The sequence below is a fragment of the Drosophila subobscura genome, chromosome E, assembly GCF_008121235.1.
Source record: "Drosophila subobscura isolate 14011-0131.10 chromosome E, UCBerk_Dsub_1.0, whole genome shotgun sequence".
NCBI lineage: Eukaryota > Metazoa > Arthropoda > Insecta > Diptera > Drosophilidae > Drosophila > Drosophila subobscura.
In genome coordinates this window covers 15581649-15609566 of record NC_048531.1, presented here as the reverse complement: position 1 = coordinate 15609566, position 27918 = coordinate 15581649, and the positions used below count along the sequence as shown (strand labels likewise).

The 27918-nt window shown below is 44.8% G+C and overlaps 3 protein-coding genes across 3 annotated transcripts; 2 read left to right on the top strand and 1 right to left on the bottom strand.

Annotated features, from left to right (window-relative positions):
- Positions 1-3054: 3054 nt before the first annotated feature.
- LOC117891473 (facilitated trehalose transporter Tret1-like) lies at positions 3055-4681 on the bottom strand. Its single transcript, XM_034796954.1, has 4 exons — positions 4552-4681; positions 3591-4493; positions 3254-3539; positions 3055-3202 (listed from the first exon to the last, which is right to left on the bottom strand). The coding sequence occupies exons 1-4, from the start codon at positions 4606-4608 to the stop codon at positions 3060-3062; spliced, it is 1389 nt and encodes a 462-aa protein (XP_034652845.1). The 5' UTR covers positions 4609-4681; the 3' UTR covers positions 3055-3059.
- A 1159-nt stretch (positions 4682-5840) lies between these two features.
- On the top strand, positions 5841-7330 carry LOC117891474 (glycerol-3-phosphate dehydrogenase [NAD(+)], cytoplasmic). Its single transcript, XM_034796955.1, has 6 exons — positions 5841-6128; positions 6184-6579; positions 6630-6813; positions 6871-7024; positions 7086-7178; positions 7238-7330. Exons 1-6 carry the CDS (start codon positions 5904-5906, stop codon positions 7266-7268), a joined length of 1083 nt encoding a protein of 360 aa, XP_034652846.1. The 5' UTR covers positions 5841-5903; the 3' UTR covers positions 7269-7330.
- Positions 7331-9960: 2630 nt separating this feature from the next.
- On the top strand, positions 9961-12160 carry LOC117891461 (kinesin-like protein Klp59C). Its single transcript, XM_034796944.1, has one exon. The coding sequence runs from the start codon at positions 10038-10040 to the stop codon at positions 12105-12107; it is 2070 nt and encodes a 689-aa protein (XP_034652835.1). The 5' UTR covers positions 9961-10037; the 3' UTR covers positions 12108-12160.
- Positions 12161-27918: the final 15758 nt, after the last annotated feature.

The window sequence follows — 27918 nt, the reverse complement described above, 5'->3', positions numbered from 1 at the left end:
TTATTCTCAGTGTGACACACTACAAAGAGTTTTTTTTTGGGGTTCTATCAGGCGCGACACACAAAAAATTGGCATATTTATCCTCGCATGCAATATTGACGTTTTGCCTGGCTCAGGCCGAAGATTAACTGCAGACACTGTCGCCAAAAGCATTTTCCGGCGGTTCCGCTCTACGGCCATATGCACGGCACGTATTCGAATTTGAATTATGGCTGCTGCGCCGTAGAGCCATGACTGGGACACACACACACACACACACACACATGCCAGACGTCAGACGATGTCGGAGAGAGAAAAATAAATAAATATAAAACGAGTAAAGCCCTCTCGCTCATTCACCCCAGCTCCACTCTACTCGTTTGGGTATTCCCTTCATCGACCCACACATTCGTTTCGTTTCGTTTGTAGTGAGTGCCGCGACGCGGCTTAGGAATCCGCTTTGAGAAATCCTCATTTTGCACTGATACACAAATTAGACAGACACGGCCACGCCCACTAATCATGACGCTAAGGCGTGCGTCAAGGCGGAAATTGCGAGCCGATTAAATTGGCAATCAACTGAAAAGGCAGCAGCAGCACCAGCAGCAGGGGAGTCAGCGGGATGATTTTCATCCAACGAAAGGACTGGCTGCCGCCGCTCTCATCTCTTCTGCCAGCAAAATGGCATAATTACATGTAACTAGCCGAAAAAAGTTTACATTTATGAGCCACGGGGCTGTTAGGTATCCGTATACGTATACCTTCATATTTTCACCGTTTAGTGGGGAGAGCGGCACTAAGCCATCAAGCAAGCGGCAGCTATTTATGCCGCCATCAACGTGGCGGAGTTGCAGAGTGTGGCCGGAGGGGCAGTGCTGGAAAGGATGAGCGAGATGGAGCGTGGGGAAAGGGAACTGAATGTAGGTGAGTTTTGGAAGGCAAATGGCTGTGTTGACACACTTTCCCTGGTCCCCCAGCTGTGCTCTGAATCCCAACTCCCGTCATAACCCAACGAAAAATGTTCTAGAATGTTGCGTTATGCTAAATTACGACTGAAAAATGGCGCAAAAGTCCTTGAAACGATGGAATGGAGAAAGTATTTCTAGGGAATTTTTCGAGTAATTTTAAAGATTTTAAAGCGAAGCCAGACAGAGAAGTGAAGTTGCAAAAGTGTTTAAGAAGGAAACTCTTCTCCTGTAAGGCAAAGAATAAAGTGAGAAACTATCCTCTCATTGACCACAGAGCAATCTGAGCAGTAACCAAACCAAGTTACGATCTTTGTGGTTACTTCTCTCTGTTTTTCTCACTCAACAGTCAAGAAGGATAAGGATGAGCAGAACAAGTAGCAATTGAAGCTGACCTTTTCCGCACTTTGACCTGCCACAAAGTACGAATAAGAGGTGCAGAGGCAGAGGCAGAACTCCACTCTTTAATTGCAATTGACCTCGAGAGTCCCGGACTCGCCAACTCATTTGCCCCCAGCTGACGGGCAGCCAAACGGACAAACAGACGGACTCGGGCCAAAGCTCAGCCAGACACCATCTGGGCATATTTTAATTACCATTTAGGCAAACATACAAAAAAATCCAAAGAGAGAAACCAAAGAGAACATTAAAAGTAAACTGCAGAGGCCCTGCCCTGATGCCTGGCCCTGGCCCGTCTGCTTTCAACTTTCCCCTCAAATGGGGGTGGCGTGGGCGGTGAATGCGGCAAATGTTGTTGGAATATTAATTCGACTTTGGTCCATATTTAAGGAGCTTAATGAACTCGAATCGTGGAGACTAAAGTTGCAAGAAATCTACTTAATTTGCCTCAAAGACTATTCCCAATCAATGGCTTGGGCAGGGGCAGGGCAAAGCAAACAAAACTTTTTTAGTGCCGCATCTTTTCTCTTTCTGTTTCTCTCGCTCCCTTGATATTTGTTTATTCTTTGAACTTCTCCAATTAAAAGTAAATATTGTGAGTAGTTTATCTCGATTTCATTCAGGCCAATCCAGGACGTGGCCAAACTCCAACCCTTCAATGCCATGACGTGCACACTGCCGTACTCCCCGTTTGCATAGTTGGCCATATCCATCCACCCAGCTCCTCGACCAACTTTCTGCCAACGGGCGGACGAGGACTCCTTCTTCTCGCTTACATTTCGCACGCAATCGGGGCAGAAGTAGTATAGTGCATAGCTAAGGCTTTCCCATTTCCACTCTGAAGCTTTCGCTTTGTATCCGCATCTGTATCTGATTTCCACTTCAATCCAGACAACTCCTCCGGCTCCAACTTTTGGCTGAAACTTTGCTTTTGTGAGTAATTTAATGCCTTTTAAACAACTTTCATTCTATCTCATGGCAGCTCTACTTATTCGGTGCATCCTGCTGGAGTAGCGGTGAGTGCCAGTACTTCAATTTGGTGGAAATAGTTAGTCGAAAGACCTGCCATATGTATGATGAAATTTGAAGAAAAAATGTTGATGTAGAAGTGGCATCAGCATTGCACGTTTCTCTCTCTAAAATCCATACAAATATCTTTCGATTTCAGAGCACTGTTTTATCTAATTGTGTTATCTCGGGGAAAAGAAAGTTTTTTTCAAGTTGAGGCAAAGTGAGAGTGAAAACATTGTCTAACAGAAAGTTTAGCTACCATTTCAGCACATCTCCCAGGCAACAAACCCGCCACACTTCTACAATTGCCACACAGACACCGGGAATCACGTTTGCAGCTAGCAAAAATATGGAATAATTTTATTTACGCCCCAAACTTTGTAGCCACAAAATCATATGAGTAACTGCCACGTAAAAAGTGGGTGGAGGAAGGTGAACCCAAGCCGTTGCCGTTGCCGCTGCCGTAAGGTGCAGAAACTGAAAACGCATAAAGACCACGAGTAAAAACTTTATGTGCGTATCCCAAAGACGATTCCAGACAACTGCCGGAGTTAAGTTTACTTTATTTTGGCAGCCAGAGCTCCAGCGGGAATGAAATAATAAAAACTCAAATTAATGCTGAATGGGAAATATTTTTGAATATACATATGTATGCGTGAGTGTGTGAGTGTCTGTCTGTGTGTATATAGAATTAACTTTTGGCATCTATTCCTTGCCACCAGTCAGCTCTGCCTCGATTTGCTCCAGGGACTTGCCCTTAGTTTCGGGCACAAAGAAAATGACAAATAGCAAGGCTACAATGCAGAACACACAATATACCGAAAAGGCGCCATAGCTATTGATCAGAGCTGAGGGAGAACACATTAAACAAAACATAAACTGCTAAAAAAACGACTCACAAATCATATCCACAAAAGTTTTGGTGACTATAAAGGTGCAAAGCCAATTGAAAGCGGTGGCCACAGAGGCAGCTGGAGCACGGACACTGGCCGGCATTATCTCGCCCATCATTAGCCAGGGAATGGGTCCAAAGCCCACGGAGAAGCCCAGCACATAGAATCCAGCGGCCAAGAGTGGCAGCCAACCGACACCCGACAAATCCCAGCCCTTGTGCTTGCCCAGAAAGTAGATGGCCAGCGTGAGCAGCGTGATAATCATGGTTATATCGGAGATGTAAAGGAGTACCTGATTGTATCAGGTGAAAGATTATAGCCAACCAAGGATCACAGATCTCACCTTGCGTCCAATGCGATCGATGACAGCTGTGGCTATTAGAGTGGCCACAAAGTTGACCACACCCACAATGACCGTGGCAATGGCCGGCTCAATGGTGGAGCCGGCATCCAGAAAGATCTGCTGGGTGTAGAAGATCACCACATTGATGCCGCTCACCTGCTGGAACAGCATCAGGCCAAGGGAAATGAGAATGGGCTTGCGGTTGCGCTTCTTGAACATGTCCCCGTACGTGCTCTTGGCGTTGGCCGTCTCGCCCTGGGTGCTGGCCAGCTCCTTCATTTCTCCATCGATGTCGCCGTGTTTGCCACGCAGCCAGGCGAGCGACTTCTGGGCCTGCTCTGTCTTGCCGCGCGACAGAAGGTAGCGCGGTGTCTCCGGCACGAACAGCATCAGAATGATGAAGGGAATGCAGAAAATGGCCCCAGCGAAGGCCAGAAGGTACCAGTTGAGAAAGGAACCAAATGCATAGCAGAGCAACAGGCCCCCGTTGCCCAGTAGAGTTGGCATCAGTCCCAGAGATCCACGCACCTGTGGATGCAACGTTTCGCCCAGATAGACGGGCAGGACCATGGTGGCCAGTCCCACGGCCAGGCCGCAGAAAGCGCGACCCGCCAGCACCATGCCAACAACTGTGGCAGTGCCGATCAGCAGCCAGCCAATAATGAACGGCGGCGCCGTTACCATAATTGTCCACTTCCGGCCAATATACATGATCAGCAGGCCGCCCAGAATGCCGCCCACTAGGCAGGCCAGTGGCATGAGACCACCCACCCAGGACTCTTGCTGCGGAGTGATAAGGAACTTGCCATCCTTGCCCTTCATCGAGGGCAAGGCCGGAGAGGTGTACGCACCACAGAAGCCCGTGCAGAACGAGCACAAGGAGACGGACACGGCCACGAGAAGCTGCAGCACGAGGCAGGTGAGGTTTCCCAGTTGGTTGTACAATAAAAAACGCACTCACCTGTGTCCAAGTGAAGTATGTTGGCTTTTCTTCCCTAACATCATCCTTGGGCGGCATGTTGTAGGTCTGCAAAGAATTGTGTAAATGTTTTAGTAATCTGACTATAAACAAGTTGGAAATGGAATGTTTGTGTCTGACTTTGAGTGAACTAAAATGCTTGGAAAGTATTCCCAATGCAAGTAATAATCCCCCCTAGAATTTTCCAACATTCAATGGCCACCTAACTTGTACCACATTGAAAATACAGCTCAGAACTTGACCATCGAACGACCCTAGTAACTTTTTCTGAAACATTTTGCGGCTGCTCTTTAAAGTGTTGACGGCCCAATTGACTGCAGCAACCTTGGTCCAGTCCACTCCATTCGCATTTTCCATTGTTTTGTCTCCACGCCATTGTTTTGAAGCCCGGGCCTTCGTTTGGCCTCCGCCTCGACGGCAGCTCATTAAAAATTCCATTTTCATTTTGCCCATCATCCATTTTGATTTCATAGTCGAGTGGCTGGCATTGGGTGGGCTTGGATTGGATTGGGCGGCACTCGCAGTCGCAGTCGCAGTCGTGGTATTTGGGATTGGATTGGAGAGCCAGGACCATGAACTACGCTTTCCAGACTGCCGGCACAAGAGTTTTCAAGAGTTTACATTCTTGCACATTGATTTCGCTGAAACTTTCACTTTGGCTTTTGTCTGCCCTTTTGCATTTTTGCAACGCTTGCAATTTGATATTTAATTCATATTCCTCTCCGACTCCTCGCCCACTTCTCTGCTTGCAGAGAACGGCAGCGTAATTAAAAAATAAATACGAGAATTATGAAAATTCTCGATATATACATATTTCGCCGCAAATACGAGTATGAATGAGCCAACCCATGCATTCACCGTGCATCCGGATGGCACCGACCCACGAACTGGCCGCAGCGGCTCAGACCGACGTAGTGCCGCAGGGAGGCTGGTGGTGGCTGAAAACAGTTGCCACAGTTAATTATTTGCCCGAATCGTTTGGCGAACGTGACGTACGCGTAATTTTTCTACCCACGAACGCTTCACTGATGAATTGTTTGCCCAGCGCTCAATCAATATATGGATGCATGCCAACGATATATGTATGTAGGTTACCATATACAATGTAAATGTGTGCCGCTACATATTTGCACTCGTTTATCCATAAATATATTTATTCATTCAATTTAAAGGTCAACAAACATTAAGCCTGGTGCCTCATATCGGTTCCACACAAATTAAACAACAAAACTGTTAAAGTTTTACTTAAAGCGCAGATGCCTTAGACTTTACAATCAATTCATTAACTTCATTCATAATAATAACTCCGATTAATACACTGACTAGAATATAGCATGGCCGATAAGATAGCGACATGCATCATTGGATCTGGCAATTGGGCCACGATCATAGCGCGTAATGTTGGCAGGAATGTGGCCTCAATGTCCAACACAATGGAGCCGAAGGTCTTTATGTATGTGTACGAGGAAATAGTCGATGGTCGTAAGCTGACAGACATCATCAACACCACACACATCAATGTGAAGTACATGCCTGACTTTGAGCTGCCACCAAATATTGTAAGAGTCATTAGATCCATTGGCGGATTCATCTTGCAGAACCCCTTTTTTATAGGTAGCTGTGGATGATATTGTGACTGCTGCCAGGGACTCCGACATTATCATATTTGCCATACCCCCGACCTTTGTGAGCAGCTGCTGCAAGACTTTGTTGGGCAAGGTGAAGCCCACGGCGCATGCCGTCTCTCTCATCAAAGGCTTCGAGCGGGGAGACGATGGACAGATCATTCTGATCTCTCAGATCATCATGCGGCAGCTGAAGGTTTCCTGCTCCGTTATGGTGGGTTGCAATTTGGCCCACGAGATAGCCAACGATAACTTTGCTGAAGGCACTGTGGGCTGTCGGGATCAGAAGTACTACCGCGTGCTACGTGACATCTTCAAGTCGCCCACGTTTCGTGTGGTGGTCACCGAGGATGCTGACTGTGTGGAGATCTGTTCCACTCTGAGGGTAAATATTTATCCTCCCTTAAAGTGCTTTAGCTTTCAGTTACCCCTTAGAACATTATTGCATTTGCTGCCGGCTGCTCTGATGGCATGGAACTGAACGAGAACACCAAGGCTGGCATCATTCGCAGGGGCTTCCTGGAGATGCTGCAGTTTGTGGATGTCTTCTATCCGGGCTGCCGCATGGGCACCTTCTTTGAGGCCTGCGGCATATCGGATCTGGTCACCAGCTGTTATGGTAATTTTTTGCCTTAAGTACAAACATGAATCAAGCTAAGGAAATGTTATTCCATAGCCAATCGCAATCGGAAACTGGCGGAGGCCTTTGTGAAAACTGGAAAACCTCTGAGCGAACTCGAGCATATACTTATATCAGGCCATGAGCCCCTGGGTCCAGTCACTGCCGAATTGGTTCACATTCTGCTCAAGAAAAAGGGTTTGGTGGATAAGTGCGTTTGTGCAGCTTTTAGTTTTCGTTTTCTAATGGGTTTTAGCTCTCTCTCTTGATAGATTTCCACTATTTACTACAGTGTACAAGATCTGCATGGGTGATCTACCGCTGACGCGTCTCGTGGAGTCACTGTGTCAGGCCAGCGAGGATATGTAAGATATTCCTAATCGGCTTTGGTATTTCACGCTGATACAAGACTTTTCCATTGCAGCTTCCATCCGCAACACACTTTCCAGCTTTAAAGGCTGGTCCGCGGTCCGCATATATTTTTAGCAGTTGAAAATAAACCAAAACCAAACAGAACAAACAGCAATTTGCTTGATTCTTTTTTTATTATGCAGTGAAATGGGGCATATAAAGCCTTGGTTATACCGGCAAATGCAGGACTCAATATTCAAACAAAGCCCCTCGACATCTGCATTGTACGAGTATTGTGTGCGTCTTTTCTTTCTGCAGTTCAAGTGTTCCTTTGCGGAGAGTGCACTCCATTGAATGCACCAACGCTCCGAGCACTTGTTGGACTGTTCTGATGACTCGTACAACGGAAATCACTTCAACCAGGGGCTCGATCGCTCGCTCGCTCGGCAACCAGAGGGCTTTGTGTGTTTCCTCACAAAATGCTTTCTTATTGTTTCTCGTTTCTCAAAACTGTACATACAATAGTTTTTCCATTCTTCGTCTAGATGTGGTATTGTACTGCAGTTGAAGTGCTCCCCAATCGAAATTGAGGAAATGGGAGCAACCACTGGAGGACATGTCAAGACGCCCCTTTTCAAAACCGAGCCACACTCTGGCAGGGTTCACTCAACTCCAGCACGATCTATTGAATTTAAATCAAACTATCATAGAGCATTCATTCGACAGTTCATTTCAATCGACAAATGGAAGCATTTCCAAAATGTTCTCAACCAGATGCTATATTCTGCTGACTTGCGCCGCTTTGATTTGCTTCACTACCATCGCCTGGAGGCTGATCGAACCGCAGGAGGAAATCCTAGTCATCGAGTCCTACTTGCTGCTGAAGAGAGCCAAACGCATAATGTATGAGTCTTTGTACTACTTCCGCGAGGATCTACGTCCAAAGGCACCACAAAATTGGTTCGAGCGCCACTTCGTTGGGAAACTTCGAATGCTTTTCTAAGGGGATAATAATTATTTTACTACAAATACCCAAAAAATCTACAATGGCTATTGCACAAGGGCGATTAAACAAATCAAAATCCTGCTGCGAAACATCCCTAGATTAATCCACTCGATTCGATTGTTGTGCAATAAATTTTTTATGCAATTCATTTAGTTTCTAGCTTTTGCATTTTCTGGCGGCATAATTAAATGTAAACGAAAATGACAAAGGATTAGCGCGTGGTCTGATTGCAGGCGGATCATACAAAGGGGATTTGTTGAAATGTCAAAATTGCTCAATTTGATTATGCCACCGAACACACCATTTAAGCCATTCTGATGGCTAACAATTTCATTTGATTGTTGCATTGTTGCCAACAGTTTTTCTTTTTAATTGCTTGTTTTTCAACAGCTAATACATTTGGCATAATCAAGTAGCATAATTGATAGAAAAACGTTATTAGATGGAGGAAAAAGGCAAAAGACTCACATTTCCCCATACACAGCACTAAACATTGTTTAATTTCTGATATTTATTCTACGGTTCTACATACCAACAGCAATTAAAATGGGCCACATTATGCGTGGCCACTGTGCCCCTCGTATCTTTTCAAATGGGAATGCAATTTCTGTGCAGATTTATTTAAAATGTAATTTTTTGTAAAAACTAGCAAATATTCGCACATTCCGATTGCTTTATTAGTTCGTTTTGCATTTTCCGTTTGGTGCAAATATGGAGCTTACGTGTGGAGTTGTTGCAAGCGCAAAATTGGTAGCTAAAAATGGAAATGAAATTCCACAACTGTCTGGCTGAGGAGGCGTTCTGTTTCGGACGCCACCGGCTAAACAAATATGCCAGTGCCCCGGGGGCAGAGCAAATAGAACTAGCCTAGCCCCGGGTGCAGTCAGTCGGACATGGAAACCCGATGAAAATTTGCATATCCGGCGGCAGCCAGAGTGGTACAAACTCGAGCCATATTTGCCCATTTCTTGTTGCATTACTCGGCGCAGGGAGCTCTGGCTTAAAGCGCTCTGCCTCGATTCGTAGTTCGTTTTTGCAGATAATTACACGGTAAATTTGGCAAAATGTGACGCCAAATAGCAAACAAGATGCCACCGAAGACTGAAACAAGTTGCACGTACATACAAATGTATGTATCCGTGCCTTCGCACACAGATACTCGCAGTGGCTGCTGCAAAAACAGATACGAGCAGTAGCACGCTTTGTGCCACAGTTACACCTTCCCGAAACGAGAGGGAGAGAGAGAGAGAGAGGGAATAGAGGGAGAGAGAGCGGGAGAGCGATGTGCAAGCACTTCAAAAAATAAATAACAATTTGGTACGTTACACACGTCTCTGGCTTATGCAAACGTATCTGTATCTTGCTCCCTCTCCAGCTGTGTGTGTGTGCCTAAAAAGAATACTTCATTTCATTTCGTGTTGAACATGGCCAAAAGCCACCAACCCACCACCCCCACCCACGTCCCTGTGCAAACACCACCGACAAATGGCAGCAGTGGTGGTGGTGGTGGTGGTGTTGGTGCCGCTTTGTTGATTTGGTTATTGTGGCTGCCAGTCTTGTCTTGTTTGCCCTCAAATTGAACAAATAGCTAAAACAATCTCGGTCTAGTAAAAGATTCCTTCCTTCCTGGTCTGCCATATTTGCTATTGTCTTACAAGCTCCTAAGCTATAGAATGTCCTAATCAGCCCTGAGATCTTATTTGTCACTCAATTTGCCACATCGGGTCACTCCAGCAGGGGAACTTCATTGCACAGAACCATGGGGAATCAGACTCAACATTTTTCCCCTTTATCAACACTCTTTCGAAATGTTTGTCGTATCCGTTTTTAAAACTAATTGAAGCACCTCCATTCCGTACAAATTTATATGTTCCATAGTTTTGGTCAAAATCGCAGTGTAAACACATACAAATTGGTTGTAGAAATCAAAAGAGCAAGCCAACAAATATCGCCTTTCCCGTGTCTCATTCGGAACCTCTTCGGCGGCCACATGGATGTGCTCTCCATCACGCAGAAGGTGCTCGTGCGCCGCACGGATGGACGGGTGCATTTGGCGAGTATCATCAAGCTGGATGGCGGAGTCAACAACTCCGTGACCGTGGAGTGGCCCGAGGGCGATTGCACGCGTGGCAAGGAGATTTCTCTGCCTCAGATCATAGAAATAAATCCGGAAATCTTCGAGGTGCAGCGGAAAGAACAATCCGAACAGCGAAAAGGACACTCGGCCGGCATGGTGCCCATTCCACCCAGAGCTACCACAATGAGCGCCACGAAGCTGTGGAACACCCTGATGCAACGTCTGCCGGCTGGCGGTACACCTATCCCGATGCGTCGCCTGAAGGTGGGCAGTGCCACGCCCAGGCAGCGTTCGCCCAGCCGGCAGGAGCGGCATCAGCAGCGGGAGGTTCGCGGTGGATCTGATCGCTGCGACTCCAACTGGGACACGGCCAGGATGATCCACTTGTATCGGCTGCAGATGGAGAGCCGGCCACTGGAGGATCTTGGCTTTCCGGGGCCCCTCAAGCGGCACGGCATCATGGTGTGTGTGCGGAAGCGCCCACTCAGCCGGAAGGAGCTGGCCGAGCGCGAGCTGGACGTGATCAGCATGCCCCGTGCGGACATGCTGGTGGCGCACTCGCCGCGCCGGCACGTGAACCTGGTGCGATTCCTCGAGAACCACAACTTCCGCTTCGACTGCACCTTTGACGAGGCCTGCTCGAACGCCACCGTCTACAACTACACGGCGCGTCCGCTGATTCGGCACATCTTCGACGGGGGCATGGCCACGTGCTTCGCTTACGGCCAGACCGGGAGCGGCAAGACCCACACCATGGGCGGAGAGTTCACGGGTAAGCAGCAGAACGTGATGGACGGCATCTATGCGATGGCTGCCAACGATGTGTTCAGCACTTTGGAGGAGCCGTCCAATGCCAGTTTAGGACTGAAGGTGACCTGCAGCTTCTTCGAGATCTACGGTTCGCGGATCTATGACCTGTTGACGCCGGGCAAGGAGCAGCTACGCGTCCTCGAGGACGGCCACCAGCAGGTGCAGGTGGTGGGTCTCGCCGAGCGGCCGGCGCGCAACACTGCCGATGTCCTGGCGCTGTTGGAGCTGGGCAACTGTTTCCGGACCTCGGGTCAAACCTCGGCCAACTGCAAGTCCTCACGCTCGCACGCCATATTCCAGATTGTTCTGCGATCCGCGGAGACATTTCGTCTCCATGGAAAGCTATCGCTAATCGATCTGGCCGGCAACGAGCGGGGAGCAGACAACTCCAGTGCGGATCGCAGGACACGCCTGGAGGGCGCCGAGATCAACAAGTCGCTGCTGGTGCTCAAGGAATGCATCAGGGCCTTGGGCCGTCAAGCGTCCCACATACCCTTCCGCGGCTGCAAGCTCACCCAGGTGCTGCGCGACTCCTTCATCGGCAAGAAGGTGAAGACCTGCATGATAGCGACGATCTCGCCGGGTCTGCGCTGCGTGGAGCACACCCTGAACACCCTCCGCTATGCGGATCGCGTCAAGGAGCTCACGGCGCAGACCGTGTTCCCAAAAGCCCGCCTGGCTCGAGCCAATTCCATGGAAGCGGCCACATCCATGTCGGCCAGCAGCCTGCAAATGCATTCCCTTCCTGATATCATTAGTCCCACCCAGGCCTCGCAATCTCTGACCAATCTGGAATGGTTTGTCTCCTCCACATCGCTGCAGGACGCGGAAAACCGGTCGAACAGAACGACCAGAACACGTCAATCCCTGGATATGGAGACTCTGACTTACTGCACAAAACTCAAAGAGAACAGAAGACCCGAACAGGAGCAATCAGCGAGACCTCGACCGGAGCTGACCCCCAGGAACTCGGAGGCATTCCAAGATGCCTCGCTGCTGATGGCCAAAGCCTTGCACCTGGTTAACAAATCCCATGGGCAAGATTTCTAAGACATGATTTCTACAACACACAAACATATCCATATAACAGATTTTGGCTCTGAATAAATAGTCTCAATGGGAGTTAAATTATAAATTAGAGCTATTTTGTTACCTTAAAGCTAACTCCCGTCTTACCCACACCTTCCGGTTCATATTTAGTTCATTTGTGTGCCAGGGCTTAGGCCTTTAGCTGCTAGACACACACACATACACACGCGTACATTTCCATCTCTATACCGTGGCGTTCGTGCGCCTTCGACTACATTTTTCCATGCTGAACTTGAACTAAGCGCAAATATTTTCCGCATAGTTGCGCATTAAGCCAAAAACTTACTTTTTCCCTTCAGTTTTTCTCTTGGCTTTCCTTATTTTTTTTGCGTACGCATATCTGCTGGATGGGTGGAGACGGGAAGTGGCTCCTTTGACAGCTGTCAATATACAATATTGGGGATTATGATGGTGCAAAGACACGTCTTACGACAAAGCTTTGTGTCAATATATTAAATTATGGCTTACGGCGGCTTTGCCCTAACTCCCAGCTCTCCCTCTCACTCTGACTCTCTTTCTGTCCCACTTTTACTTTCACTTTCTCTTTGGTTCTTTATTTCTATATCTGCTTTGACTTTTTGGCTTTTTTCTCGCGTAAATCCTCCTGCATAAATGCCTAAGGGCCGACTGAATATGGATGAAGCAGGCAAATTTGTTTTATTCCAAAACGTTTCACATTCATTTAAATCGAAAAGATTATTTATTGGCTCTGAAGTATATCAGTTTACAGCAGCATTTCAATATTAATATTGAGGATTTTATTGAATGCAGATGTTTTAACTTCACTTGAAATAAATTAATTAAAATATAAATTAGTTTACAACTAATTTTGATTTGCCACTCGAATCATTGTCGAGTGTTTGCCCGCCCATCTTCTACGGCTGTCAACGATTTAATGTTTGCAATTTATGTAAATTCAAGTCCCTGACGGCTCTCGCATGGTTAATCAAAAGCGTCTTTAATCTTATGTCAAGTTATGTAAATAAACAATTACGAGCGTTTATGTATGCACACTCCCACACGCACACTGGCACACACAGGAGCACAAATTTTGCGGCTTAAAGTTAATTCATTTCGCAAGTGTTTGCCTAACCTGGCATTTAAACAGCAGCTAGTGAGATGTGGGGCCAGCCCCCGAGAGCACGAGAACACCCCCGCATGGGTACGCTTATACCATTAGCAGTGCTACCTAAATAAGTAAGTAAATTCGATATGTGTAGGCATTTGCACACATACACAAGTACGTTTGTATATGTGTATGTCAAGAGCAAACAAAAGCGGAAGGAAGCGCGCTCAGAATCAGTCAAGTGCAAACATTTCAATTTGGGTAAACTGATAAGTCGCATTAATGTAAACTTAACGTGGGCGCAAGAAAAAAGGAACGATAACTCAAACACATCTCTTGATTGAAAGCTTAAAGCAGTCGTCACACGCTGACATCCTTTCAATCCCACTCCCCGCAACCCAGCATATCGATTACTTTGCTTCTAATGCACTTTGCAGTTCCAGGACTTCAAGCGCAGAGCTTCTTCGGCATCAACTTCCACCCAAACTGTTTTCCACAAAAACTTTGCACGCCCCAAGGAGAAGGAAGAGCAGAGATTTAGCTGACAGAGTGCCCAGCTTGAGGGCGAAATATCAATGAAATATAGGAAAATAATATCCAAGGAAATTATAGCTAAAAAAGAGACTAAAGGCAAAAATATTTTAATGGTAAAATACATTTCAAATAAGTAGCTTTTGATTTCGATTATTAAGCGCTAACATATGCAGCTATTTACATGTGGCAATTGAACATTATTTCGACAAATAAAAATGTGTTTCGAATGAGTGGCTTAAGCACTCCTTTGGCACTTCCCTTCCACATCCGGCAATTCCTCATTTTGCAGGATGTACCATACACATGTACATATGTATGTGTGTATGTTTGCACTGATAATTGTGCTGCTAGGACTTTGTCGTTGTCATTGTCCGGCCAATAAATTGTTGGCAGCTGCATGTTTGTTAAGCCCCACCCACACGAGGCCCTTTCCCCTGCTGGTAAGCCCCTGTCGGTTCTGTTTGCCTCCTGGCTATTGGTTGAGTCGGCAGCGGGCAATGAATGGACAACACTGAGTCATGTCCGTATCCTGTCTGCTGCTGTCCTGTCCCTTCTGTCGACACTTCAACTGCTCTACTGAGCTTGGGGCGAGTTATTTATGTTGCGAATTACAGTTTCAGCAAAAACAATTATTTTTTGGAGGCGAGCATACGATAAGTAAGATTTCCATCTTTTCGGCATGCACTGAAGAAACCGATTACGGCGTGCATTTGTCGTAGCTTTCGTTTTGAATTTAAATTTCCATAAATTGGTGAACCACAAAATGCTCGCTTAAAGGCTCTTGCAATAATTGAAATGTCCTTATTTAAGCTCTTCCAAGGGACTCCTGCTCCTGCTCTTGGCTTAATCCACGGCAGGAGCCGTCGTCCAGCTGAGGCGGCAAAGGGGCGTTGCCTTTTGTCTTAACCCAAATTGTTCGCCATTAAGCCGTCAAGTGCTAAACATGCAAGCGATTCTGAATTCAGTTCTCCTCTGCGCCTCGCCTCCTCCGCTCTCTTTCTCCCATTCGATTCGCGTGCCACAGTATGGAAAACGTCAGAGAGAAATGTGCAAAGATAAAAACGAACTTTGCATATTTACAAACACTGTCAGACGTGGGTTAAAGTCCATTAAAAAAATTGGTGTGAGATGAAACAGGCAACAGGGGCAGGGAAAGGGTTTAATTTCAATTTTCACTTGACCATTTCTGCAATTCCCTTACAGAGGGCATAGAGGAAGGCCTATGAAAGTTATCACTTGGGTTCGTGACTTTGATTTATTACCATTATTTATTGTTCTGTGGAAATAGTTGAATATTCTTTGAACCATTAAAAAACCATTCTTGGTGCTGCATACATCCAATTCCATTGATATCCTTAGCTAAATATCTTAAAGTGCATCCTGAAATATGAAAGAAGCTAAAATATGCTTGATCTGATCATATGGCAATGCCATCCGCTTTAAGGATATTGTCATTCCTCCGGCCATACAGCAAAGTGGAAATGTGCGAGAAATAACAAGCGAAAGAGCAGCAAACTGTGACTGCTGAACCACGGGCGGTGGGCCATGGCATGCCTGCAACAGCCACTATAGTCGCATACTCTCGTACTCGTATCGCATCGCCCCGAAGAACTTGACAAACATCAAGTTGGGTTGCACTGCCACATGTCCTTGCAAGCAAACGTATGTCCCTATGTGTGTGTGTGTGTGTGTGTGTGTGTGTGTGTGTGTACACATGTCTGTGCATGCGTGCGCGCTAGTGTGCTTGTGTTTGTCACGCTAACCTCAAAATTGCCGCCAACAATTTAACAAGCAGACGTTGTGTGAAAAATATGTCAAACAGAAGGCGAAGGCGCGGTGGCGGTGGCCGCAGCGGTGGCGGTGGTGGCGTTGGAATTTCGTTCCTCTTTCTCTTTTTTTGGCCAGCTTTCATACGAAAATTGCGTTAGCACACAACACACACTGGGATACGCAAGGACGCAAGGACGCGAGGACACTCAGACATGTCCCCATAGTCGAATTACCAACATAAAAAGTGGCTAACAGACACACACACACATACAGACAGACACGCTGACACCCATATATGCCAGGGTAGGGCAAACATTTTCCCAGCCACTTTTGAATTATGCATGTCTGCCACACATGACTCGAGTCCCTCGCTTCTCTTCCCGCTCTCTCTCTCTCTCTCTCTCTCTCTCTCTCTGTCTCTGTCACGAAGAAAAATATACATATTCACCAAAAAATAAAATGACAAAATATGCAAACGGGAGAAGGCCCCCCACAAACTATTCCCGGAGTTAAACCAGCGTGGGGCTCAGCAGAGCAGGAAGGATGTGTTTTGATATTATGGTGTCCCAAACCTCATAATGACTGACGCCCAGACTCCTTTACTGCATGCGACAACGAGTCCTACTTTGATTACCCACAGAGTACAGTCCAGAGGTAAGGTAAGCGGATCATGGGCCACAATATTGGCACAAATAGACCATGGGAGGAAGCTCATTTCAAAATCAATTAGAAGCCCATCGCATCAGGAGTCTCACAAACTGCAAATCTAATTTGCCAGGCAACATTTATGGCTCGCAAATAGGGAAAACTCAGTGCTAGCAAAGGGTTGCACCAGCAAGCCAAGCAAAGCGATCAAGTACCTTCCTTCCATACAGCTACGTACGAGTGAATAAATGATACAAATTGGTTACCAATCAATAGACAGTACTGACTCTAACAAGCCCATTATGTCACATTCATTCGGCCTCCTGTTGCAAATACAATCCTACTCACAGTATAGAGAGAGGGTGGACGGATGGGGCAGTGGAAAAGCAGCAGTCAGAAAACAGTAATTAAATGGAAACGCACTCGAAAAGTCAGCTGAGTCAAGGCACTCCTTGTAGGAGTGGGAGGAGCAGCAGGAGGAGGCACAATCGCGTGACTTTGAGGCCGCCCTCAAGCACTCACCAAAAATACACACAAGCAGCTGTACTCGAGTGCTGCTCAAGTATGAATTTATGTATACGAGTATATTCTTGTACTTGTACATGATTTCTTTTTATAATTTTAATTTGAGGCAACCTTGGCCCAAACGATGGCCTTGACAGGGGCCTGGAACTGGGACTGGGACGGGACGGGAACTTGCTCGAGTTGATTTTGAGTTTGCTGTGTTTGCTGTTGAATAATAAATTCAGTTATTGATTCCCTTCCAAAGCAAAAAAACCAAAACAAGTCAGAAAATTAAACTCAAACCGGAACCGGATGATGGGATGATGGGATGACGGCGCCCACAGACTGTGCAACTTTATGGACTCGACTCGTTTGGGGGGTTGGCTACAAATGTACTCATCTGGGGGCTGCTGGAGTAAAGTTCTTTGGTTTACTTTATGATCTTGGCACTTGTTGTTTTCACTCCCTAAGAACAACATCATTTTGGCCAAACAACAATCAACTGCTGGCCCCTCGCCGCCACTGCCCCTCCCTTTCGAAGGGATGGATATTCATGTGTCAGTTGAGAGCAGCGGAAGGAAAAGGAAAAGTGTTGGCAGGAAGCAAAACTTATTTTCCGTTTGTCAAAATGTAATAAAGTGCAAACAGCAGCAAAAAATAATGTGAACACATAGAAATCACAAAAAGTTTTTCCTCTCACTTCATACATATACAACATAGATGTAATGTGTGTTGGCTTGCTCTCCACAGTCCTATTGTTTTATTATTGTTCACCCTTTTTGTTGGATGCTACGAGTAGTAGGGTGGATGAATACTTGAACTTGGCATTGACATGGCGTGGACAGCACAAGTCCAAGGGGCAAATTGTATCTTATCAAGGGAAGAGCATAAAACTTTTGCTTCCCTTGTCTTGGGAAAAGCATAAACAGTCCGCAAATACACGCACAATTAAAGCTATTATTATTTGTTGAATTAAGCCGAAAAGTTTTGTATCTGATGGGTGAATCCCGAATAGGGTTGTATATGAAGATGTTTCGAAGATGACTGATGAAAGCAGCTTGAAATATCCGTAAAAGGCATTCTCTTCTGTCTAAAGTTCCTTTGACATATCACAAATGGCGTTTGCCCTAATTAAACATGTCAACTCTCTGCCAATCTTTAAATTTATGCTTTACTCTATAAACTTTCTTTGCGATTTTGTTTTTGTGTGTTTCCCATCGGCCCCCAATTGAAACAAATATCAATTTGGCCTCCCTCCCAGGCATACGCTTTAGGTAATGAGGGGCGCGGCAGTGTCTGGCTGCCAGCACTCCAAATACCCCAGATATATATATAAAAATATAATATATACGATACACCCCCAAAAAGAAACAGTAGATTTCCTCAATTGAATTTGATTGTTTTTCGCCCCAAGGGCAGGACACCGAAAGAGGCGAAAAGGCAACGAAAATTGTATTGATTTATTTTTTTCGAGCTCTTGTCTCTCTTTGGGGAAATTTGAAACGTTCAAAAACCGCATCTTTTAACTATAGTTTTGTTAGTTTATTGGTGTGGATATATGCGCCGCCAAGTTAAAAACTAAATATTTTTCCTCACAAAAAGTTTTCAATTTTCCATTTTATTTCATTTCATTTTCCACTGACGGTGGCCGCTTTCACCACGAAATGAGAAAACAAAATTGCAGAAAGGCTTTTGTAGATAGAACGACTAGCAGATACCTCGGGTTCTCTAGCTGATGATATCTACCTCTGGTAATCCACGCGAGCATATTGGATATACCCTTCTATTCGAAAAAGAACGGGTATAACAATTTCACTCAGAAGCTAAAGGCAGCGAGTGGGTTGGCAAAGGTTAACTGCAACTTATGCAAATGCCTTATGCAACGAAGGATCTCCCCCAATTCACGCTGCAGCCCCCACCACCTCTCTACTTTATTGTTTTCTCTCTCTCTCAGAGAGAAAGAGAGAAGCCAAGTCAAATAGATGGGAAAAATAAAGCGAACTTTTTGTTAGTTTGGTTTAAGTACCGTGGAAAAGGTTGTAGGAGACTTTTTGGTGGGGCGGCAGGGGTCAGTTCTGCTTGACTCAGTCCTCCCGGGCAGCCCCTGCCCTTAGCTGCCCTTTGTTTCCCAGGGAAATACACACAGAATGGCATTTTAGTTGGTTCAAATAACTCAAATGGCTGCAGACGAAAAGGAGAAAAATATTTCCCTCATTTGCATTTTACAAGAAGTTTTTCCCAACGGCTGTTAAATGGTAAGGGGATGAATCGCTCCTTGGATGTAGGAGAATATGGCTAACAGTTAACCAAACATTCCTTAATCTTCCATCAGCTGAAATGAATCTTTGGGCACTCTCCTCTGTCTTTGCCCCCTTTCGAATGCGAGAGTCGAGCCAATTTGTGGCCACTAATTCGGCATCTGAATAGTCACTTGAAAGAGCGTGGAAGAGTCTCTCAGAGAGAAAAGGAAGTCTTTCTGGGAGTAGAATGAGAGACTACTGGGGGAAGTGTACTCGTACTTTGGTAGACTTTTAACGATGTCATTGCAATAAACTTGAAGCTGCCTCCTGCCTCATACTTCTTCGTATTCTTCTTTTTTTGCCTACAATCCCATTCCTGCCACCGTTTTCCAGACATCCCCCCACTCCGCCCGCATTTCCTTTATCAATTACGCTACGATTTTTTTTTTTAATGATTTCGACTGCAGTTTTGTGTGGTTTGGGTCCAGCAGAAGTCTCGGTCTCGTTCCCTTGATTTTCTTTCTTTTCTTTGGTGCTTTTGCGCTTTTCTTTTGCTGACAAGTGCACATTTTTCTTGGCTCTAACCAGACCTCACTCCACGCTACCCCTACTCCCACTTGTATTGCCCAAGAAAAGCGCAAACTTTATGCAGAGGCATAGAGCCCAAAGAAAAAAAAGAAAACTTTGAAGAAACAGGAAGCGGAAAAGGAATAAATATTTGTATTTTTTTCCATACCGAAGAAAGTTGAGAAATGCACTTTTTTGCTGTAAAATGTTCTTGGCAAGTTTTCCCCTCCTCATTGGTTCTTCAAATAAGTTGAAGTTGAAAATGTACCTAATAATTAGTTGGTAAATATTATTAATTATCTTCGCTTTAGGTCTGCACCAACATCAATCGAACTAATTGCATGCACATTTATATTTCTTTATTCTCAGGCAGCATTTAAATTTGATCATTTAAGCTTATGAAATATTTTTTGAGGAAAAATTCTTTTAGCGTCTCTTGAATCTCACTTTTTCTAGACAACTTTCAGCCATGTATGGAAAAGCATGAGTTCTGTTTCCTTTGATGTAGGCTTTCTATGAATCCTTTTCTCCTTTTTCCCCCATTTGCTTTTTGTTTTCTGCTTTTCCCCCAATTTCTTTCTCTGTTAGTTTTATGTTCTAGTTTTTTCTCAAAGTCCTCATGGGGCTTATCGCACGGCGATGATCTGATATGATAAATCCTACCTCAAATATGAAACGTATTCAGGGAGAAGGACTTTGCGTTGCGTCTGACTTGAATACACATTGCCTGACTGTCTGTGTGTGTGCGATTGTGTGTGGCTGCATTCTTGTGTGACTGTGTGTGTTCTGTATATATGGTTATATGCTTGTGTGTATCTTCAACTTGTTGCAAATGCTTATCAATTAATAAAAATCATTGCCTACTTTTCTGCGTTTTGGCTTCGTCCTTTTTGCCCGGCTCTCCTCAAGGGAATTTTTCGCCTTGGGTGTTTGAATACTCTACTCAAATAAGGGTATATAGCTGTAGGAAGATCAGTTATACTTATAGCTGTCCTTTAAAGTCATAACTGTTTGAAACGTAAGACTTTGGAGTACAGTTAAATCCAATAGCGTATCCTTAACTTGATCTAGAACACTTCCAACATATTGGCACATGTTTTCAATTTATCATCCCTTAATATTTTATATGTATTTCTGACAGAGTATCATACCAATCGGTTAGGTTCTTGTTGCTTCATTAACCATTCCCTCTACGTTTGGAATTCTTATTTATGGTGAGCATTTGGCTTAATCCACCATCATTTATACCAATTTGCGGCCAAATAGTTGCCATATGTGAACCATCTGGGAGGCGCTTAAGCAGCGAGGAGGCGGCCTCAGAGGACCACAGCCAGAGCTTAAGCAACAGTCGGTGGTCTTTGATGCGGCGCTGGCACTGAAGTGGAGTTGTCAGTGATTTATGCCGAGATATTTACTGATCTCTATCTAACGACTCCTTTCAGTGGCTTTCTCAAAGGTATGTCAACAAAACTTGATACACTTTGCAACCATCTTTAATAAGGGTATGTGTGTAAATGCCTTTAAAATGTTAACTCATTTTTCATTTATGAACTTGACTTTCGGCCTGATTGCTTTTCAATTAACGCAAAACATATAAAACAGTAATGCAGCTCATAAATCATACAGTAATGAAACAAGCGTTCTCATAATTGTATTTACATATTAAATAATTTCCGGTTGTAAACTGTTGGTAAACACACACACCTAGAACACACTCGAAGGCCAACTGGCATAAATTATGCCCCAAAAATTAAACATTGCAGCACCCAAGGTTAGCAAAACACGGCTTGCCTAACCAAATTGGCGGGAAAGTTAACTAGACTTCAACAAATTAATGTGTAGCATAAAAACATAAAGGTATTTGCAAACATTTATGAGTAACCAACAGATACGGGACAAACTAATTTTCTTGGGAACTCTAGATGAAAAACCTCCTTTGACTTTTGGCGGACTTTCATGTAGTTTTTTTTATATTTTTAAAGGCCATGCGCAAAAAACGAATAGAAACGTTTCAAGCTGAGCCAAAAAAATTAGCTTTAAATTACCGACGTGGTTGGGAAATGCAAATAAAGCGGCAGGGAAAGTGCTTAAAGGACTTTCAGCAACTAATTCACTTGGAGAGGTCGTAAAAAGGGGAAACGGAATAAATTAATAAGGCACACACAAAAACCCCAATGCTAGCCAGCTGTTGCCCAGACTTCGAGGATTTTACTTTCTTTTTCCGAGTGTCCCACTTGGAGTCCGGAGGCGTAATTAATAAAGTTATTACCAGGAGCGAAGGGACCCGGACCAGGACCAGCACTGTACTAAATATCAGGATACAGCTTACATGTGGACACCATTAAGTTGTAATTATGGTCGGTCCTCACTTCTCAGTTCCCTCAAAGGCCTACAGGTTGTGGGGTCCGAGTTTATTGGCAAACTTATAAGTGCCAGTGGTTTTTTGGCAATTGGCAACTGCATTCGCCGTCCCTGTACAAACTCGCACACACACACACAGGAACGAGTAGTGATTGCAATTTGTCAGAGCGTACACTTAATGGAGCACCATGTGGAGCTGTTCATGGAAGCGTTTTCGCTGTTAAAGCTCTTGCGCTCTCATAAAATGTTGCATAAGTGGAGCAGGAAGAGAGCACTTTGCTTTTATCGTCCATATTTTTAGTTATTAAATTAATAAGAAATTCAAAGAATAAATAATGTATTTTCTGACCCTTGCTCGATTTTCCTAACCTCATATTATAGTTTTTAACTACAGCTCTAACATATTTAATAAGTCTATTCAAATTATACATATTATCCTGCCCAGTAGTGCCCTAAACTCTTAAGCAAAGTCTGCGAGGGCAATGTGAGAACTCCCCCCGACAAAAATGTGACCCAATAACAGTCCAATGGTCATATTTCGAGTACAAGGGATGCCACACACAAAAACACCCGCAGGTCATACCATAACCGAGGCAATATTCGAATGTTGCTGCTATTGACGGCAATGGATATGAGTTCAGAGCTCTACCCACACATGAAACACGCTCAAAAAACATAGAAACACAACATAAGTATGTACACACATGTGAGTATGCAGCCGGATGAGTATGTTCATTACAAGCGCCTACGCAATTGCCATCTGTTGGCTGACAAGCTAATAGAGCTTATTGAAAAATGATTGCATACTTTTCGGCGACACCAAACAGAACGAACGAAGCACAAAAAGGGATGAGAGAGATACCACACCACACCCACCCACATTCATCTGTAGACAGATAGACAGAAGCTATATCTGCCATAATGATTTATGCTGCCACATTCCATTTATTGCACTTAATTCGTGGTAAGCTCCCACTACCCTGCCCCCCTGGGGCATTCATTTATCTTAGCATTTGGTGAATAATCGAATACAATTTTTTAGTGTCGCTTTAATAATATTTATTTACAGTGAGCGTCAAAAGTAAAGCATGGCACGTAGTTCACCTAGCCCAAAGCAGGCTAGCCCCAGCCCACTCCAAAAAGTGCTAATGTGAGCGGTGAGCGAAGAGAGGTGGGTGCGTGGGTAGGCCAGGCAGGCCAGGGGCCAGGGCAGACTTGTCTTTAACATATTGTGGCATATTTATTTTCTTTCATGCCGTCGACATTCACGTTGCACGTCAAATTCGCCAGCTAGTCGACACAAACAGTAAAAAAAAACCCCACAGAGCAAGAGAGCGCTAAAAGGACAGAACGACAGAGAGAGAGAACGAATGAGAGGAAAAGAAAGGAAAACAGTCGAAGTAAACGAATTCCTTTCGTACGTGCCTGACATTTCATTGTTTTCGTTGCGGAAGAGAGAGCTTCGTCGGAATGTGGGCGGAGGCAAAAGGCAGGTGTGTGTATGGGAGAAGGGAGTGTGGCAAGTGCGGATCGGAGGTGGATTCCGGATGGCGAGACCCACGCACCATCATTGTCAGAGCAACCTTCAAATGTCGCCTCAAAACTGAGTCCGATGTCGATACAAGTTTCGATATTGTTGCCGTTCTCTGCAGTTTCCGATACTCTAACGGAAGGTGAGGTATGCTGGGATTTGTGGAAAGGTTGCAGATGTTCTAAGTCACAGAGGATCAAGGGAGGATCTAGCAGTACAATATATTTTCGAGTGCGAGAGATCGTTGCGATTCCCAGGAAGGGTATGAGAATATTAAAGAATTTACCTTTCAACCCAAAAATGTCGATGCCCATGTGCGTGTGATGGTTTTCTTGTCAGAGTGTGTTAGTGTGCTTCTATGTGTGTTAGTATGCTACTAAATGTGTGCGTGTGTATCCGTGTGTATCTTATTCGTCGCTATCGCAATGTGGCATGTCAATTTATTTGTCAAAGAGAAAAATAAGGCAGGTAAAAGTGTAAGCGTAGCAAAGGAGAAATAGCAATAGCTAAAACATAAAACCGTCAAAGATACGACACGATGACGAGGCTGGGGAAAGGGGGGAGAGAGCGACACGACATAGGGACGGGGAAGAAGCCAAAGAGGAAGGCACACAAGAAGGAAGAAAACAATGACAGCCTCAAGTTGTTACCCATTGAGGTGCTGTATGTGTGTGAGTGTCTCTGCATATCTATGCAAGTGCATGTAGGCTGTGTGTGTGTGGAAGTCTATGCTTCGTTATGTCTGTGTGGCAGCTTTAAGCACTCGAGGGCGATGCCTGGCAGCAAAGGTAATCGATATTTATAGTTATGGAAATCGCAACACGGCTGCCTAGAGAAAGGGCAAGCGAGTGCGGAGGAAACTGAGTAAAAGAGAGTGAAAAGAGAGAGGAAAAGGGAAAGAGTGTTTGGGGGAAATCGACCATTGGTTGAACATCACGTTTGTCCCAAGATAAGAAATAATATCGTACATTTTCCATGAAAATATACACATAAAGTGTTGCCTGTTACCTTCCCCAAGTTCTTCTACCCTTCTCTCGCTCTTTCTCTCTCTTTAAAGCACACCTTAAAGCCAATACACTCGCTTCGATGATATACAGTTGAAGGTGGAGTGTGGTTGGCCCCTCAAATGAATTGTGGGAGCGAAAGTTTTGGCATGTCATAAACATGTTAGACAGTTCTATTAATAGCTGTGGCCGGGATATACACAGTAGATATACGTTTAGATACAAACATCTGCAAGTGAGACATAAAACGGAATAATTGACGCATAACCTTTGACTCAAAGCGACAGAGTTGCCTGTGGCCTGCTCTGTAATGTGGCAGGAGCAGTTTATCTGGATGATTTGATGATCCCAGTGAAGAGCAAATATATTTACAGCAACTTTTCACGACTGTCAAGTATCAATTTGGAAATAAGTCTGTACCGAATAAACTAATTTTCTCTTATATCTCAAAAGGAAATAAACTTAATACAATTAATTCATTGGATAGAGGGAGTCTATTTGATTTGAAGAAAGTTATGGATAAAGGAGATACACGGTGCAGCTTCTCCTTCCATCCTCCCATCTACATTCCTGTCAGTGGCAAAGAAATAATTTGTGCTCTCTATTTTCAGTGCATTTGAGTGGATCACTCAGCGCACATTCTACGTACTTAAATGTGCGCTCACTTAGCGCATTTTTCTTTTCTCTTATGCTGCGCTGCATTATTGACAGCTTATTAAATTGATTTCATTTAGGACTTGGCAAACATGTCATGCTGCATCGTCATCATCGACATCACCATCAGCAAGCAGCATCCTCATCATCCTTCTGAGAGGCAACGTCAGGAGTAGAGTCAGCCAGGAGCAGAGCACGAACAAGTTTTGTCTTCACAAAAGCTCCCGCTCTCGCTTCCCTATCTCGAATAGGAGCCGAGCCCCATCCTGCCACCACGCTCTTGTCAAGCAGTTGCTGACTTTTTATTGCGTGTCTCCCCATATCCCATACACCTTACACTCCGCGTCGCCGGCTCCCCTTGGCTGCGTGTGTGAGAGTGCCCCAAGTTAAGTGCTCATAAAATATTTGTAAATGTTTGAGCTGATGCCAGAGAGAATGGGAGAAGAAAAAAAAACTAACCGAGAACATTTTAAAGCATACTTACGAGCCTCGTCGACTCGGGGGCCTGTCAATTTTCCCGGATCCTAATGCTGTCAATTAGGGCCTTCTAAATTGTTAAGCACTTCCCCTACTTTGCCATTTCCCCGAAAAACAATGATCCCATGAGCTGGCACAAAACTCACTTTCAAAACCAACTTGGCCACACAAAAACCGTAAAATTGTTTCTCCTTTTTATTCATTCCGGATTATGGTTGAGGTGGTTTCTGTGTGCGTGTGTGTGTGTGTGTTTGTGCTGGTGTATAAGGAATATTTGTATTATATATTGAAAGCTCTAGAGCAGAACTTTTACTTTTTTGGGGCAGAGTTTTAAACAAATTCATTAGCCCAAAAAGCACATCATCTATTTTTTGGTCTCCTCTCCAAAGTCACATCACAAAGTTGCACCCCAAAAGGAAATAGTTAGTAAAGTGCATCAAAGAGAGGAGTCGAGACGACATTGGACTGGTATTGCAGGACATTACAGATTGAAAACCAACCATCAAGGACGGGTATATTTGTGGCAAAACTTGAAATAAAACTTGTGTAAGTATTTTAAAATCAGATTATAATAAATTAGCAAGGACTTAGGCAGCGAATCGTACTCCAATTCAGATTAAGATCTGGTAAAGATTGGCCATTCTATCAAGAATCGACTCTACACCGCACTTAAAATCTAAATCGCATCACGGAATTTCCACTACAAGTACCAAGCGCCGCTAGCAATCAAACATTCGATGCCCTAAGGTCAATCGTTGGCCAGGGCAACGAGCTGACAACTGCAGAAGATTGCCTCTAATAAGCTTCCCATTACGCTAACCCCGTTGACACAGAAACCCATCAGAGCAGAGCTCTGGACCAGTGCAATTCCAGGGCCATCACCTGCTGCTGGATGGTCAGTGGGTGGCTTGAAGGATGTGCACTCGCTTGTGGACAGCACAACTGTTCAATCGCTATGCCAGACAAGCAAATTTCGTTAAAATCCCATCATAAAAACACACGAAACTCTCCACAAATCCAAATACTGTAAAAATACAACATTTGGGTCACTTTTCTTTTCTCCTCGTTTATGTTTTTTTTTTCCACTATACCGGTACTTTTTTGTTGGTCCATCGTTGGGTTTTGGTCTCAGTTTATTTTATGGCAGCTTTCAAAGTTTTTACTCATTGCCGTGGCTGTCGAGACTCGCAGCGGTTCGGGATGGCAGGGCATGGATAGGGCTGGCAGGGAGATGATGGGACAGCTGGATGAAGCCAGTAGCCAGAAGCAAGTCTCTACGAGGAGTTCCAGCTCTTGAGGTGGCAATAAAATAAATGGCAGCACTTTCGGTTTTACACACACACACACACACGCACACAGAGACCCGAACCCTTCTCTGCTGCCCGTAACCTCGAAAAAAAAGGCAATTTGGAAAGGTGGAAACGTGGAAAAGCGGAGCCTGCACTGGCCATATATCAAAAGACGAAAGAGTAAAGCACATAAAACCAGCAAAACTAAACGAACGTGAGATGTAGAGAGATCGGACAGACTCTGAGAGAAAGGTTGGAGCTGGGAGCTGGGAGCTAGGAGTTGGGAGTTGGGAGTTGGGGATATGGCAGATGGAGAGAGATTTGCTGGCAAGTTGGTTAGCGGCAAATATTTGTGGTACTTTCAGTTGGCCACTGAGTGGTTTATGACTTTTCCGCTCGCCTCCGTTCCTTGGCTACCAAATCAGACCTCACTCTGGGGTATTTTGCACAAGCTCTTCACCCTGGATGGGACGCTCAGGTGAGGCGCTTAAGACGAATGCTCCACCACCATTGTTCGGAGAGTATTGACAATGTTGTTTAGTCAGAGAAAAGCAGAGAAAGGAGAAAATGTAATTTCTGAAAGGATTACCAAAAGCTTTAAAGTAAAACCCAGCGAAAAAGGAGCTCTAAAGAAGCTGGTGACATGAAAAATGAATTGCAAGCCACCGAAAAAAAGGCAAGTTTTAATTTTCCCAACCACACACACACACACAGGCTCACAGACATATACACAGACGCATGTGAAGTCATCGTCTCGCCGGCGTAAAAATATGTGAAAAATGAACGGAAATGCCGCAACGACATGGCGGAAATGAAAAATGCACACATGTACATATGTTCATATGTATGTACGTATATACGTGTGTATGTATGGTTGTGTGCATGACTGAATGCCAGGAAAATGGCGGCCGCAACACACGACGAACTCAAATCAAAAAGAAATGCGAAAGAGGGTGCGAAGTCAAGTCAGTCACTGGGAAAGTCAGCCCTGAAAGTACATTGTAATTAATGATGAGGCAGAAAGCGAATAATCGAGAAGCCGCTCCCCAAAAAGATGGAATTTCAATGTGAATATATAAATAGCATATGGCGGAAGGGAAGGCAAGGAAGGAAGGAAGTAGGAGACTTCC